This window comes from Clarias gariepinus, chromosome 4 (assembly GCF_024256425.1).
Source record: "Clarias gariepinus isolate MV-2021 ecotype Netherlands chromosome 4, CGAR_prim_01v2, whole genome shotgun sequence".
Lineage (NCBI taxonomy): Eukaryota > Metazoa > Chordata > Actinopteri > Siluriformes > Clariidae > Clarias > Clarias gariepinus.
Genome location: NC_071103.1, coordinates 37,573,162 through 37,591,347, shown reverse-complemented (window position 1 = coordinate 37,591,347; position 18,186 = coordinate 37,573,162). Strand labels below are relative to the sequence as shown.

General features: G+C 37.5%; 1 protein-coding gene across 1 annotated transcript in view; it reads left to right on the top strand.

Annotated features, from left to right (window-relative positions):
* The window catches only part of LOC128520968 (myosin-IIIa-like), a 43,872-nt gene extending 32,322 nt beyond the window's left edge, over positions 1 to 11,550 (top strand). Inside the window, exons 5-6 of the mRNA XM_053495438.1 lie at positions 8,679 to 8,755; positions 11,401 to 11,550. Coding sequence (XP_053351413.1) covers positions 8,679 to 8,755; positions 11,401 to 11,550 — 227 coding nt within the window. The remainder of the gene's footprint in view (positions 1 to 8,678; positions 8,756 to 11,400) is intronic.
* Positions 11,551 to 18,186: the final 6,636 nt, after the last annotated feature.

Here is an 18,186-nt window from a genome sequence, read left to right as displayed (position 1 = left end):
AAAGTGTTGGGAATACTGTAATGTGTAAAGTACTGAAGTGTTGGGAATACTGTAGTGTGGAGGGTACAGAAGTGTAGTGAAATGTATAGCGTACTGTGCAGAGCCCTGAAGGGAATACTCTTGGGATGGGCGCCATGCTTCCCAGAATCCTGCAAAAAGTGATATGGAAAATAAATACTAAATCATATGTAATAGTTAAGAGTACACAATAGTGAAGATTACTTAATATAACAGGGTATGTAATCGTAAAGTATAGTATGGATTTTGCTGACACACACACACACACATACAGTGGTGTGAAAAACTATTTGCCCCCTTCCTGATTTCTTATTCTTTTGCATGTTTGTCACACTTAAATGTTTCTGATCATCAAACACATTTAACTATTAGTCAAAGATAACACAAGTAAACACAAAATGCAGTTTTTAAATGATGGTTTTTATTATTTAGGGAGAAAAAAAATCCAAACTTACATGGCCCTGTGTGAAAAAGTAATTGCCCCCTGAACCTAATAACTGGTTGGGCCACCCTTAGCAGCAATAACTGCAATCAAGTGTTTGCGATAACTTGCAACGAGTCTTTTACAGAGCTCTGGAGGAATTTTGGCCCACTCATCTTTGCAGAATTGTTGTAATTCAGCTTCATTTGAGAGTTTTCTAGCATGAACCGCCTTTTTAAGGTCATGCCATAACATCTCAATAGGATTCAGGTCAGGACTTTGACTAGGCCACTCCAAAGTCTTCATTTTGTTTTTCTTCAGCCATTCAGAGGTGGATTTGCTGGTGTGTTATGGGTCATTGTCCTGCTGCAGCACCCAAGATCGCTTCAGCTTGAGTTGACGAACAGATGGCCGGACATTCTCCTTCAGGATTTTTTGGTAGACAGTAGAATTCATGGTTCCATCTGTCACAGCAAGCCTTCCAGGTCCTGAAGCAGCAAAACAACCCCAGACCATCACACTACCACCCCCATATTTTACTGTTGGTATGGTGTTCTTTTTCTGAAATGCTGTGTTACTTTTACGCCACATGTAACGGGACACGCACCTTCCAAAAAGTTCAACTTTTGTCTCGTCGGTCCACAAGGTATTTTCCCAAAAGTCTTGGCAATCATTGAGATGTTTTTTAGCAAAATTGAGACGAGCCTTGATGTTCTTTTTGCTTAAGTGGTTTGCGCCTTGGAAATCTGCCATGCAGGCCGTTTTTGCCCAGTCTCTTTCTTTTGGTGAAGTCGTGAACACTGACCTTAATTGAGGCAAGTGAGGCCTGCAGTTCTTTAGATGTTGTCCTGGGGTCTTTTGTGGCCTCTCGGATGAGTTGTCTCTGCGCTCTTGGGGTAATTTTGGTCGGCTGGCCACTCCTGGGAAGGTTCACCACTGTTCCATGTTTTTGCCATTTGTGGATGATGGCTCTCACTGTGGTTCGCTGGAGTCCCAAGGCTTTAGAAATGGCTTTATAACCTTTACCAGCCTGATAGATCTCAATTACTTTTGTTCTCATTTTTTTCTGAATTTCTTTGGATCTTGGCATAATGTCTAGCTTTTGAGGTGCTTTTGGTCTACTTCTCTGTGTCAGGTAGCTCCTATTTAAGTGATTTTTTGATTGAAACAGGTGTGGCAGTAATCAGGCCTGGGGGTGACTACAGAAATTGAACTTTTAACTGTGATAAACCACAGTTAAGTTATTTTTTAACAAGGGGGGGCAATTACTTTTTCACACAGGGCCATGTAGATTTGGAGTTTTTTTTCTCCCTTAATAACATAATCTTCATTTAAAAACTGCATTTTGTGTTTAATTAGGTTATCTTTGACTAATAGTTAACGGTTTTTGATGAGCAGAAACATTTAAGTGTGACAAACATGCAAAAGAATAAGAAATCAGGAAGGGGGCAAATAGTTTTTCACACCACTGTATATACACAAACAGCTTTAAAAGCTCTCATGGGTCCGTCCTTTTTCCGCTACATTAGTGTAAAGCCCCAGGCCTATACTTAGTAATCATCAGCGATAACACTGCCAATTAAAATATTCATGAGGAGGAGGTGGGGCAACCCCCCCACCCCCCACCCCTTTCTATTTGTTGTCTGCCTTTCTGTTCTGAGGCCAATAATGCATTTTTTCCATCAGCCCTCAGACAGTGAGGAGGCGTTATCTGCTTTACAGAGCATGAACACCTCCGCATGGATGAAGCATCCGCCCCGCATGAGATTGGCATATACATGCACACACTATACACTATATCTTCACACACCATTTCTACACTATTTTTTATTGTAGCGTTACACACACACACACACACACACACAAACACACACACCAGCACCACACCAAAAGGTTCTGCAGAAAGCCCACCACTGGGTTCAGTGAATATGCTTCCTCTTGTAGACGAGACTGCAGCTGGATGAATTAAATTTCCTGTCATCACAATAGAGCTGATCTGTAATTACTGCGGCTTCCCAAAACCGAAGCGCTGTATCGTTACCAATGTCATTGTTTACACTCCAGTCTAATCTCCACTTTATTTAAAATATTTATTCTCCTCTGGAATAATGAAGTGTATTCAAAGGTTCATCTGCACTATAATTATTAACACTAGCACTTAGTTAATGAAAAAGCAGAAAACCTGGGACAGTATATCAGTGTGCCAAAATTCTAGAGAGTCTCACATGCAGTGATGTTTCACTTTCTTCAATAAATACTGTAGATGCACATAGGTTAGCATTTGCAGCAAAACATGTGGTATAACAAGATATACTGTAGCTGGAATTGTTATAGTTTGGGGGGAAAAAAGCAAAGAAGCAATCAATCTGTAATATAATTTATCTAAAGACAGGTTAAAAGTGTCCCTTTATGACTGGGCAGGGATCAAGACTTGGTGTTGGGGCAGGACATGAGCTAGGAAACTGGAATGAGAAGTAACATAGGGTTTGGGCAAGCACTTATTTATGGCTAGGGCTTCGAGTGTAAGACAGGCATTAAGCCAGGACTTGGCACAGGCACTACTGTAGACCAGAAATGGGCCGAAAAACAAAAGAGGAAAAAAGGGACTGTTTCATGGGATTGTGACTCAAGCTTGGAGCTTAAGAAGACACTTTATGTGCTCTAGGGAAGAGCTCACCACCAGCATAAAGTCTTTAAAGCTAGGTGGTTCCAACAGCACAAGGTACAGAGCAAGCACATCATTATCAAAGTTAGGGTGTAGAGCAAGCAAAACAGGCATGGGTAACTCAATGGTTACGGAATTGGACTTTGGTTTAGAAGGTCTTAGGGCTAAACCTTAGCACCACCACGTTGCCCCTGTTGGGCCCTTAAACAAGGCCCTCAACCCTGCACCCTACAATTAGATTAAAATTTAAGTCACTCTGGATAATGGAGTCTGTAAAATGCTGTAAATATAAGCACAGCAAACTTCATGTTTAGTCTGGGTGCAGTGCTGGCAAACTGTTCTCAAAAGTAGCTGGTGGTGCCAGCAATACACCCTTGGCATCAATTAGAAATTGCAGACCATGTTGTCTGGCATAACAATAGTGATGCAGAGCATGGCTCAGGTGCTCCAGGTCATGGCAGCAAAGCCCCAAAGAAGCGTAACACCCAGACTGTTTCATCAGTGATGGTTTCGGCTGCAATATCATGACATTCCCTAGGCCCAATACTAGATGGGCGTGTCACTGCCAATGACTACCAAACCATTCTGGAGGACCATGTGCACCCAATAGTTCAAACATTGTATCCTAAAGGCGGTGCTGTGTATCCGGATGATAATGCACAAATACACACAGCAAGACTGGGGACAGAGTGGTTTGATGAACACGAAAGTGAAGTTGAACATCTCCCATGGCCTGCACAGTCACCAGGTCTAAATATTATTGAGCAGCTTTGGGGTATTTTGGAGGAGCGAGTCAGGAAACGTTTTTCTCCACCATCCTGTAGTGACCTGGCCACTATTCTGCAAGAATAAAAGAATAATGGCTCAAAATCGAATATGAAGAATTGAAGAATATTGGCCGCAACAGGAGGCCCTACACCATACTAATGAATTATTGTGGTCTAAAACCAGGCGTTTCAGTTTCATTGTCCAACCCCTTTGTTGTATAAATGGGGCTTATATTTAAAATTTACCAAAAACATCAGGAAGTAATGTCTGATCCTTAAACAAAGAATGCTAAAACCAAAAAGTCTGTCAGTGTAAATCATCCAAATCCAATGGGGACAACAATTGCTGCCACTTAGCTGTTTATATTACTTATGTTTGCTTTCTGGTTCTTAATCTTCTTATGTTTTTATTGTCCCAGTTCCTTTTTTTTTTGTGTCTCAGCCTTTTTTTTAAGATGTTTGTCACTCAGAAAAGTTCTTGCCTATTTTTTTACTTTACCTTTTTAAAAACTGTTTTGAATTTGTCTGCATCAGCTCCTCTAAATTAAACCCTAAAATCCAAACGCCCATCTCCAATACATCTACCATGACAGCACAATTTGCCTTCATCGTGGGTGCCACAGTAAACAAGCTTTTATGCCAGCATTTTGCGAAATTTAGTTGCTCCAGAAAAATCATTACATGGATATTCTGACAACATATCCTGTCTTGATGTATTCCACTGGCAGTGCCGGATTTATTTCCAACTCTGTCATCCAGTCTGAAGATGGAATCCAGGTTGCCAAGGCTCACATAAGACATAAGAAAGCCATTGCTCGTATTTATGCGAGGGGTAATCTTTTGGGCATAATAGCTGTTAAGTTGGGTAAAGTGGTTGAGGGCCAAAACAATGACAAGAGGGCATCCAAAAGGCTCCTAACAGAACAGAACTCCAGGAGGATGCAGAAGGTCCAGAGCTCCAGAGTGAAGTTAAGAGGTCGGCGTCCCACTCCTTGGTGAGACCAGCAGCACAGAGCTTCAGCAAGAATTTGATGGGGCAATTAACGTCTAACAGTACAGCTCAGCTCCTAGTCACACTCTATTCAGGACACTGTGGAGGTTCACCTGCCAGGCACCTGCCATGTTTTCTGCTTAGCACCCTTTGGAGGCAACCTGGCAGCCTTCACAGCCACACAGTACTCACCGCATGCTGCCTCCACAGGCCAGCAACATGTAGGGGTCAACTGGATGACCTCCTAAGCCTGTTTTTCAAGGAGAAGTCCAGAATGCCCTGTTTTAGCAGAAGCATATGGCCTACCATCGCCAGGTACAAACTATTCTGTACTTGCTCCTCACTCAAGTTTTAATGACATAAGGCTTGCTGCACCCCCACACACTGGCACTGCCCCCTGCTTGATTTCATGCTGCATGCTGTTTTGCATCTGCATCCTGATGCTTGCTGAGCAGGGTACTGTTTTATACTTATAAACACTCCAAAATCCATTTTTAGAGGATCTTTGTTGGAGCAGAACTATCTCAGTCAGTCATACAATATGGCAAACTTTTGCAAGAGTGTTGCCTTCCAAGAGAACGCTCTGTCTCTCTTTCTCTCTCTCCTTTTTTTTTAACCAGTTTTTCCCAAACATGATGGTTGTGATTGCTATTGTAATCCTGTGTGAACAGAATTGTACCACAAAGAGGGTCAAGCTTGTCAAGCATGCCGTCTCGCTTCTAGGAATGTGATACATGTGCCATTTTAAAGGGGAACACTGTGTTTTAGATACTTTAGACACGCAAACAAAAAGCGATTGTGTCATTTTCCCTACATGTGTGTTTTTTTGTGTGCCTCTTCCAATGTTAGCTGAGTATCACTTTAACAGTGAGCCAGACTATTGTTGCATTAAGAAATTCACATTTCACTTTATTTCCTTTGTAGCCCCTTTGTCTCCACTTTTTTTTTTTTTTTTTTTTTTTAAACTGTTCATCTCTGCTATTTGGAATATGCAGAAACACTATCAGTGTATTTGAAACACTATCAGGCCAACAACAGTATCAAACCAACAAAGATTAAATATAAATGTTTTTTTTCTTGGGTTACCATTCTTCATCAAACATGACCTAATATCAAACCTGGTACACCAACAGCGATGAGTTTTAAACAGAGTCAGAAAGAAGGTCATGAGTATGTAAAGTTTACATGAACCACTTAAAGGTAAATTTAGACAAAATTCCCTTAGGGCGAGGTACTTTAAATTTTGCTCTGATTGAATCACGCAGGTTAAAGTTGAATTAATTAGCACAGAATACTTCTAAACATGAATGAAGGGTGTGTAAATGAAGTGTGTTTTTTGTTTTATCTACCTTTATTTATGTATTAATTGATTTCTTAATTCTAAATTAACTCAAAATATACTATATTGATATAATAAAAGTTAATTTTACATTGTTCGGAGAGGATATACGACCCTCTACTGTTAACAACGAATGAGAGTTTATGTTAAAATAGTTTTGAACAAATCTTTTTTTGTTTGTATGCTCATGTTTTGAGGATAAATATGAGTTTTACACATTACACATCTTTAGTTTGTCATGTGCAAAATGCAATTACATACAAGTGTGGGACATTTCAGTTTGTTCCAAGAGTGTCCTTGAGAACAATTTAAATATGGAAATATTAAACATTTAAATCCTTTTTTTTTTTTTTTTGCCTCCCTCTGCTTTGCATATGACGTCATCCAGATGCACTGCATGCACAATTTATCATGGTGCACATGCAAAGGAGTGCTTGTTTTTTTTCTGGATTAGGGTAAATCAGGGCTTTTGTTTAAAGTAAAGCATGTGTGAATGCATTTTTAATTTATAAAATAAAATAAAAAAATTCATCAGTTCAACGTTGTTTAGTGTGTTCTGGTGAGATTCACTGAGGTTTATACAACCTGGTTTATTTCCTTTAACGTGTGAGTTTTTTAAAATTTGTTTCCTTTTTTTTTTAAGAACCAGCAATAACCAAATGTTAGAACAATAGGTCACATTTATCAAACTTAGCCCAAACAAATCCATCTTTGAATTGTGTTAAATCAGAAACAATTTTGACATTCAGGAAAATATTTTCTTTTTTTTATATATATATATATATTTGTATCTCATTATGATTTATTTTAATTACACACAAATTTTGAATTTGTTACTCTCAGACTTGAAAAAAAGTTATCCGAACCTATATTCTTCTTCTTATTATTATTATTATAATAATACATCAAGACAATACTGTATATATATGTTAAGGACCATGTGAAAGGTTAAGGATGAAGGCCCCATGCAGCAGTCTCAGGCTTTTCTCTGTTTAGCACACAGTCTTTGTTTTTAGTGTCACCTAATAATATAATTTTGAAGCCGGACCACGCACGATCCACAAATAATAAGCATTATATACACACACCTAGCAAAGCCTGAAAATGTTTCTTTATATAACAATAAATCTCACCTCTTCAGTCTTTGCTTACGGCTGAGATCAGATACACAAATCTCCTCTTTACGTTTTGCGTTCCATTTAAATGTTCTATCACCATTGCTTTTGATAGATAAGGCTTTTATAATTTTCATTTAAAACAATTCATAATTTGCTTTCGGTTATTTATAAAATGATAAGCGAGGTCAACTAAGTGCACCGCAGGCAGTAACAGGACAGCAGAAAAAAAAATTATAATAATAAATTAATTCCTAAATAAATAAATCTATGTTATCATAAAATAAAGGTATATATTTTGTAATGTACTGTACATGCAAAACAGGAACATTATGATCTAATTTTTTTTGTTGGTTCTCTTAAAAGTTTGATAATATTTAAAAAAATACACCTACTAATTAAAGTAGTAAACATTTCTAAATGAAAAATAGATAACTTTTTACTTATTACTACAAAAAAGTAATGATCTACACTTAAAAAAGATAACATCAGTTAGAATTTAAGAATTAGTTTAATTAAAAAAACTTATATTTCTTATATAATATTAATTTAGGTACATTAATTAATAAAAAAAATTGTAAATACAAAACCATAAATAAAAAAATATATTGTTGTAATTAAATATTAATACATTATATAACATAAACTGAAAACGTGATGTAATTAATAGTATAATTCTAATATAAGTAATAAACATTATTGGTTTCTAAAATGTATTATAAACATCATTCAGTAAATAATGATTTATTAATTAATAATTAGGGAATCAGTTTTTTTATTGATAGACTATATTTTACTAGGTTATAAACAGTTAATTACCACGAAGAGTTTAGATCACACAACTAATTTGAATAGTTTTATACTTAACTTACAATGTTTATACTTCTTTGATATTTGGACATATAATACTATACTATCATAGTATACTTTTTACATGGTATATATCATGAAACTAAATCTATAACCAATAGTGATATAGTTACAACATGCTTAGTTGGTATAAATGTTAGGAATGATTGGCAGGTGTAGTGCATCATTTGAATTTTTTTTTTTACTTTTTATTTAAATAGCTCGACCAACTTTTAAAAGTCCATATATGGGAAGCCCAGCTAACAGAGGTGTAACAACTGCACAATTGTACACAGTGTATGTCTGTTAAACTGTTATATTGAATTTATATAAGTTTTGCATGTGGTTATAGCGCTACCACATATGCAATCATTCTAACAGTCAAAACCACATTCATCTAAACACAGCAGTTTGTTGAGGAATGTTTCTAAAATATTGATATCTGCTTGCTTTGGTGTTTCCACAATGTAAGACATGAAGGAATTCCTAATCCAATATTTCACCATCTCTCAGGTGTATCAGCTCAGCTTACCAACACACGTCTCCGGAGGAACACCTCTGTCGGAACGCCGTTCTGGATGGCCCCTGAGGTACTAAGTTCCTATAGCACATTATTCCCCCTATGCTGACTATGAATTAAAACACAAACTGAGAATGAGAGTTGGATTATCTCTGACCAACAGGAGTGTCTTCTTTATAGACCGTAAATGTATGAATTGCAAATACTGTTCCTGCCGTGCCCTTATACTTTGCATGAAGTTTATGTGAAGTCGATCACATAAGGAATACACATCCCACAGTCAGTGTGTATTGTGAGAAATGAACATCGTATGAACGAAGCTTGTGGGAAGATAAATCACAGCACGGGGTGTGAATATTTTGAATATAGGATTTTTTTTATCTGCAGCATTAAGGATAAATCTGAAGCCTTTAACCATCAGAGGAGGAGATTTTTCTTCTTTTCTTTCTTCCTTTTTTAGAGAAAGGGCATGTAGTTTCCCTCTGTGTTTGACAACAGGTAAAATATATTGTCTTAATTATATGTTATAATCTAACAGTGTATTAATTGTAAGTCTCTAATCAGCATAGAAATGTTTTTAAGGACTGTAATATAGCTAAAGCTGTATCTGTATACTGTGTCAACTAATGGAAATGCTTCTATATATATTTTTTTTCCCCCCAATAACCTAGCAGCAGTGTTTTCCAAGTTGTACAAGCTAAACCTTCCTTACCTTATCATTTCTTAAACTAAATTATTAGTAAGTAACAGAGACGTGATCATGTTGTTATCCTGACAGTAGATAGATAGATAGATAGATAGATAGATAGATAGATAGATAGATAGATAGAACTAAATGTAGAACATTATAATTAATATTATTATTATTATTATTATTATTATTATTATTATTATTAGTAGTAGTAGTAGTAGTAGTAGTAGTGGTAGTAGTACATAATAATAATAATAATAATAATAATAATAATAATAATAATAATAATTATTATTATTATTATAATAATAATTATAATAATAATAATAATCTACTACTACTACTACTACTGAGAGGATTCCAGAGGAATGGAGGAGAAGTGTATTGGTGCCAATTTTTAAGAACAAGGGAGATGTGCAAAGCTGTGGGAATTATAGAGGTATAAAGCTAATGAGCCAAACAATGAAGCTGTGGGAAAGAGTAGTGGAAGCTCGGTTAAGGGCAGAGGTGAGCATTTGTGAGCAGCAATATGGTTTTATGCCTAGAAAGAGTACATCAGATGCAGTATTTGCTTTGAGGATGCTGGCGGAGAAGTACAGAGAAGGTAACAGGGAGTTGCATTGTGTCTTTTTAGATTTAGAGAAAGCGTATGACAGGGTGCCAAGAGAGGAGCTGTGGTATTGTATGAGGAAGTCTGGAGTGGCAGAGAAGTATGTTAGAGTGGTGCAGGACATGTATGAGAGCTGTAAGACAGTGGTAAGATGTGCTGTAGGTGTGACAGAAGAGTTTAAGGTGGAGGTGGGTCTGCATCAAGGATCAGCTCTAAGCCCCTTTTTGTTTGCTCTGGTGATGGACAGGATGACAGATGAGGTAAGACAGGAGTCCCCATGGACTATGATGTTTGCAGATGACATTGTGCTCTGTAGCGAGAGCAGGGAACAGGTGGAGGAAAATTTGGAGAGGTGGAGGTATGCTCTGGAAAGCAGAGGAATAAGGGTTAGCCGCAGCAAGACGGAATACATGTGTGTAAATGAGAGGGACCCAGGAGGATCGGTGAGGCTACAGGGAGCAGAGGTAAAGAAGGTGCAGGATTTTAAGTACTTGGGGTCAACGGTCCAGAGCAACGGGGAGTGTGGAAAGGAGGTGAAGAGGCGGGTACAGGCAGGTTGGAATGGGTGGACAAAAGTGTCAGGTGTGTTGTGCGATAAAAGAGTATCAGCGAGAATGAAAGGAAAGGTGTACAGGACAGTGGTGAGACCAGCGATGCTCTACGGCTTAGAGACAGTGGCGCTGAAGAAAAGACAGGAGGCAGAGTTGGAGGTAGCAGAGCTGAAGATGTTGAGGTTCTCTTTGGGAGTGACAAGGATGGATAGGATTAAGAATGAGTTTATCAGAGGGACAACCCACGTTAGATGTTTTGGAGATAAAGTCAGAGAGGCCAGATTGAGGTGGTTTGGGCATGTTCAGAGGAGAGATTGTGAATATATTGGTAGAAGGATGCTGAGGTTGGAACTGCCAGGCAGGAGGTCTAGAGGAAGACCAAAGAGGAGATTTATGGATGCAGTGAGAGAGGACATGAAGTTAGTTGGTGTGAGAAAAGAGGATGCAGAGGATAGGGTTAGATGGAGGCAGATGATTCGCTGTGGCGACCCCTGAAAGGGAACAGCCGAAAGACAAAGAAGAAGACTACTACTACTTATAATAATAATAATAATAATAATAATAATAATATTAGTAGTAGTAGTAGTAGTAATATTAATAATCTATGAATTATTTAATTATTTGATTAATTAATCAAGTATTATTGTTGATTAATTCATAATAATTTATTAATTTATTGACACCTTCTGCACAGGCTAACTAGCATCATCATATACATCACTGTCATTGTATATCATCATCATTATGAATTATTACAAAATGATACTTTAATACATTTAAATCTGGCTTTGCTAGTCCACTTATACCCTTCATTCCTGTATACTTCTATTTAAATAAAATAACACATTCAATGGTTATTGCAGGTCATAGCATGTGAGCAGCAGTTGGACTCGGCATATGACGCTCGCTGCGATGTCTGGTCACTCGGTATTACTGCCGTCGAGCTGGGAGATGGTGTCCCACCTTTGGCAGATCTCCACCCCATGAGGGCTCTCTTCAAAATCCCAAGGTGACCCGCTCTTGTTTACGTGGCACTTTCTGGAAAACAGTCCCTACAACCAGTAAAGCTCTGCTTGGATTTATTTTCCCGCCTTCTCAGTATCAGCTTTGTTTGATGTTGAATAGAGATTGCATGAAGAGATTATAGTGCATTTGAGCTGCTCTCAGGGAGTTTGTGTTACATTTTCTATATGAACATGACAGACTATCTGATTCATGTGCATCCTAAGGCTAACATAGTGTACCCTCTTCATTAATGGCTTTGTGTTATTTATAGCTGCTTTTAGGACATTATCTGTCACCTCTGCTCTCCGTCATGTGAATTCATTGCTCAAGTCCATATTAAAAAAGTTAATTTTGAAATTGTATACATCATTAATATTTGGGTTTTAAATACAACTCCGGACTTAAACCTTATAAAGTTTTTAAAAACCATATAAGGTATGTAAACGTTTTGAACGCATACAGAGTGAAGTTTTAGGAAAAAAAAAAGTAGGTGTTTTACTTTAGGTGTACGTGTAAGTCTGAATTGTTTCGCCTAATATCATGTCAAGTATTAAGTGCAGTGAAAGCTTGGATTGCGAGCATAATTATTCCGATTAATAATTACATACATTATTGCTTGTATATGCATATCAAAGTGAATTTCCCCACCCAAAATAATGAAAACTTTGATGATTCGTTCCACAGCTCAAAAATATTAATATAAAAATTATTAATACAAAATATAAAGTAAAAATGTTTTCACATAAAGTATTTTTGGTTTGTTAAGCCACACAGTAATCTATGAATCATTCAAGCATAAAAAAACATCTAACGTAAGACATAACCCAGTGAGAAACTGGTGCAGATGATGACAGATGATCAGGCCGGTCATTAGTATACTGTTGATGCTGAATGATGAGTGTTTGGAACAGACTAGAGGGGAAATGAGGTCGCTGCTTAGATTAACTCACTCACTCATCTTCTATACCGCTTTATACTATATTCAGGGTCGCAAGGACCTGGATCCTGTCCCAGAAGGCTTGGGGCCTGAGGCAGGGTACATCCTGGACAGGGTGCAGATCCATCGCAGGGCACACACACATACACACACCACACACTACGGACAATTTGGGAACGCCAATTAGCCTAGCCTGCATATCTTTGGAGTGTCGAAGAAACCGGTGTACCCGGAGGAAACCCACCAAGCACGGGGAGAACATGCAAACTTCATGCACACAGAGAAGGAAATCGAGCCTGGCCGGGAATCGAACCCGGACCCTGGAGGTGCAAGGCACAGTGCTAACTGCATTTCTTTAAATTTAATATGTCCAGAAGGAAGTCTCTATATCTGTAGGGAAAACAGTACTTGATGCATACATTGTCTCTGAATACAAGAAAAGAAGATAGCAGTAGCTTTTGCACTTAGGTCATCGATCAGCAGCACTATAATGCTGTTTTAGGTTGCTTATGTTGAAGGTTAATGAGGCTGAACCTTGCCTTGACACTCACACACAATTACAATCACACTCATACAAAGAATTGCTGCACATATAACAATTTTTGTCGTGTTTCTTTTTGGAAGCTCATACTGTAGGAGCGGCCATCACATTGCAACTGTATACAATATTAGTTTTTTTTTCCTGCATACATTTTTCTGTTTTGACCGTTTAGGAGTCGATAAGGAAACAGAGCTTTGACTTTACTACGGTATAAGTTCTGTCTATAAATTATTCTTTTTCCCAGCTGTACTCGTCCAGTCTGAATATAACTGTAATGTAAATTTGGCGTAAATCATTTTAGCAGTTTTTTATTTGGGTTTTGCTTTGATGCTGTTAACTCTCTCTCTCTCTCTCTCTTTCTCTCCCTCTCTCTCTCAATGTTAAAAAAAATTATCATCCAAAAAATATTGAGAGCAAAAAACAGCTCAGCCCTGCAGACTGCCCAGATTGAGCTGTCTGATTTACAGCAGGAGATGCCTGCACTGTGCCTCCTGGCACTCGACGGGAATGAGACACAGCTAAAGCAAAAACTGAATCAGACAGGCAGGAAGAGATGAAAGAGCCTGAGGCAAAGGATCAAATAAATAGCCCTAACTGAGAGTTGTTACCGGGTCAGATCTCATAATTCTGGGTGTTTATGTACATCTAAAAGTCTGAGTCCGTCTTTCAAAACTAGGACTCCTAGAACTTCAGTATATATTTAGTATAACTGTTAGTGTTAGAAGTCTCAGGTATACTGGGAAGTTATCATTCTTAGTGCTGGGTTACCAAGCTACTTAAAACCAATTGCCTGCATATTTATTTATGTGTCAATGGTTGGCAATTATTACGTAGAGACATATTAGATGTTGTGATTCATACAGGACGTTTTTAGAACTTCTTCTTTCTCTTCCTCCAGCTGATCAACAGCACCTTTCCCCAACACATTCTCTAAATTACACACATGTACTTGATCTTGCCCCACTGATGATATTTATTGTTACCCCTTCCAATTCCAGTTTTACACTCTTCATCCTGTCAGACACTCTTTTCACTTCCACCACACTCCATTACTTTTACTTCCTATTACTAGTCATAGTGCCAACATTCCTATATTAACCTCTACACCTCTTCCCCACCTTATTTCCCTGATCTCTCTGGATACATCTGCCCTCTCTTCCTCCATAATTTCCACCGATATCCTGCTGACCCACGGTTCCTGAGGTGGTTGTTGTTAACCCAGGCCCTGACCGATTCAGTATGGAAATCTTTTTCATAATGATCCGCATATGGATTTCGCACGTATTTTTGACACAACCCATGTCATTTATTTGGGTTTAAAAGTTTCTAGGGCATTAGCTTTAAAAAAAAAAAAAAAGATATTACATTTAATCTCTGAAAAAAACTGAAATAGGATACTCAGATTATAATTAGGTAACTGTACCCCCACAAGATGTTGTGTTCTCTGGTTAATGTGTTAGTCTGACTAAAATATTTGACTTTAAATACTCATGTACAGTAAACATGTTAGACTGACTGAAACTGTACTACATTAAACTTCTCATAGTCAGATGATGCAAATTGGGAGTCGAGCTACTCCGAGTCTAACACAGAAATCAGCCTAGGTGCTTCGCTCGTGCTCCACCACATCCCATCCTGGGCTTTGTCTTGGAAGTCAAACAAAATGTCTAACAGTGGAAAAAGCCACTAACAATATGGATTTTGGATATTATCTGCATTTGGATAGCTAGCTAACTTGTTTGTCAATTATTTTGATGTTTGATGTAATTGGTTAACTGGAAATACAAGCCGTTAAGCAGCAGAGAGGGGGTATATCACCACCTACTGTACTGTAGCGGAGTCAGACATACAGTCAATAAATTGATTCGTCTGCCGTGTTTATATAATAGGACAAGGACAATAGTACAACTTAATGGCTTAGTCGAGCTATGACCAAGTAAATGTACTACATGTTTTTTTTTTCTGTAGTCGCCAAATGTAGTATGATATAACATTATAACAGCTATGTGTACTGTATGCCCTAAGAAACTTTCCCAAACTTCTTAAAGGAGTAGTTTACAGAGTTTCTTATCTTTCTGAAGGACTAACTACACTACAGTAAATTGGTTGCTAAAGGGCGTTTCCATTGGCTTTACTTGAAATTCCTTCGCATGGTTAACATACTCTAAAAAGAGTTCCTAGCTTTTGTTCTAGAGAGTTCAGTGTTTACTAAATACTCTAAGAAAATAGTTTCTTTGTGGTTCCCTGCATGTGCAATGTTGTGTTCTTACCTTTCTAAAACGTTTGTATTTGTATTTGTAATTCTTGCAATCATCTTTAACATTTATTGAATAGTATTCCAAAAACAGGTTCTTTAATGTTTGTTGATAATTTGTGAATATTAGCTTGATAAAGATTTTTATTGCTGTTCATAAAATTATTTGTCGTAGCTCTCTACATAGAACCTTCAAGAACATGTGTGTAACTTTTACCGGTTTGCATCAGTTGTTGACGTAAACAAAGTGGACATAAACACAGGTTGAGGGAGTGGTGTTTTTACCTTTCTTTTTTCATTTTCTCATTGCGAATAGATGTAGTTCATGTTACAAAGAAAAAGGGTTTTTTTTGCGAATGGGTGGGAACTGATTGTTTTGTATTCTCATTGTTAATCTGGCTGTGGGCTTTGCAAAGCTTATCTTACACCATACTTTTAGTTTTATTCTTATTCTGTTCATTTTCATACACTTGAGATTTTAAATATCTGGAAAATCTAGAGATTTACAAAAATGAATGTAAAATCCGCTTTTTTGAAATGTTTAAATAGTTTAGCTAAGTCCTCTTAAATCCTATAGCATATAAAAGACCTGAAGATATTAAGTGTTATTTGTTAAAGTGAATACAGACAAATGTATTTGTACCTGACTTCCAGAAAAGTTATAGAAAGATGTTTCACATTTTATAAAGTGATATCTTAGTAAGTAAGATATCTTGAATGCAGTTTTATATATATATATATATATATATAAACATTGCAGGCAAAAATGTGTTGTTTTATTGGCAGACAATTTTTCTAGTTATTAGGAATCTATTCTCTATATTATTATTTCAATTCTTGAAAAAGGCAAAAATATCAGCCAATTAAACAAGAACAAGTTTTTCTTGCAATTTTAGTAACATTTGAATAGAAACTTAATCATCTTACATTCGGTGTGTTGCAAACTTATTAAAAGAAATTATAAACATGTCTTATGTAGATTTAAGAATATTTCTTTCATTTACTTGCTAAGATGTCATTTTTTGCAGTAGACACAGTGGTTAATTCTACATAGAGCATTTCAGGGGTTAGTCCACACACATCTTTTCACAAAACAGGAAACTGGATCTTAACATTAGCTTTTATTTCAGTTGAGGCTTTAACATTCTGTTTCTTGTTGTTGAACGTTATTGCTACAGCAGGACAAAATACTAACACACAGAACACAGAACAGAACACACACAATAAGTGTCCTTTTTTTGTCATTCAGCAATACGATAAAAACAATTGCGTATTAAAATGCAGATATCCCGTTGCCTCCACCTCCATGTGGTGTTTTTTTTGCAGCTGATAAGAGAGCAGTTTAATAGCCTAAGCATTCGTGGGACAGTACTCATTTTTAAAGCGTCTGTTATGTCTTTGGTTGTGTAGGCTGCATTGTGTGATAAGCCAAGATGTTTGCCCTCCCCCGCCTTTACCACACACACACCATTAGTGAAATGAATCGCTGTCTCGGGATGTACGACAGGGTGCTGATGCCACATCCGCTCCCCTGGAGCACTTTGGGATGCCACTGCTGAAAGGCTCTTTACACATGATTGTAAATGATGTCTAATTAACTGGATTGTTCCTCGGTGGCGTCGGGTCCTTTGGGACGCTGTTAACTGTGTATGTGTGTGCTTATCTCAATAAGGGGGACAAGGCTTTATGGGAGCCCCTGATATCGTAAGTGTTTGCTTGTGGTTAGGCATATGGAAAGCAACAGAGATGTAAATTTACAGTATGTCACTGTTCCCAATGCACAAGGCGCAACTCAACTAGACAGACCATACAGTACTAACTAACAGAGGTCATATTAGAGGATCGTGTGCAGACATTGTAATAAGAATAATAAACTTTATTTAGCACCTTTTATACATACAGTACATGAAGTTTAAATAGCTCATAGCAGAAAGAGAAAAAGAAAATACAAAATGATAAACAAGCCAATTAAAAAAAACAAAAACTCTAGTGACAGGAAAAAAATATATAAAGTAAGAATATGAATATAAAGTAGAAAAAAAGTGTGCAAAAATAGAATAAATGTACAATAATCTAAATGATATAACAGTATTTTAAGGTACATGGGTAATATTTTTTAAGTAGGCTGCACAGTGGTTTAGTGGTTAGTACACTGTCACTAGTTCAAAGTGGTTCAAAATCTCAAATCCCACCGGTGTGTGTGCATGGAGTTTGCATGTTCTGTCCGTGCTTGGTGGGTTTTAGATTAGGCTAATTGGCGCTTCCAAATTTCTCGTAATGTGCGAATGAGTGTGTGTACCCTACGATGGATTGGCAGAATACAGAATAAAGTAGTTTGCTTGTGTATTTTTGTGTGCTTGGTTACGTGAGATATATAGAGCCTGGTGATGTTCCAAATATTTGGTGAGAAGAAACAATAGGAATTTTTACACTCATTCTGCCTGATAGGGAACGTTCCTAACGGATTTTCAATGCAATTCATGGGAGTTCAATAGGAGTTGAGGTCTAGAAATGTTGTGGTGTATTTATGGAAAATCACTCACTCTCACTCATCTTCTATACCGCTTTATCCTGTATTTAGGGTCGCGGTGCCAATCTATTGCAGGGCACATACACATATACACACACACACACTACGGGCAATTTGGGAACAACAATCAGCCTAATCTGCAGGTCTTTGGACTGTGGAAGGAAACTGGAAACCCACCAAGCACAGGGAGAACATGCATACTCCATGCATATAGAGTCGGGAATCGAGCCTGGCTGGGAATCGAACCCGGACCCTGGAGGTGCAAGGCGACACTGCTAACCACTACAGCACTGTGCCGCCTTGTGGAAAATTAATAATAATTAAAGAAAAACAAAATCCTTTTGTCCTGGCATAGAAGGCAAGAGAGTACAAGTACACAAGT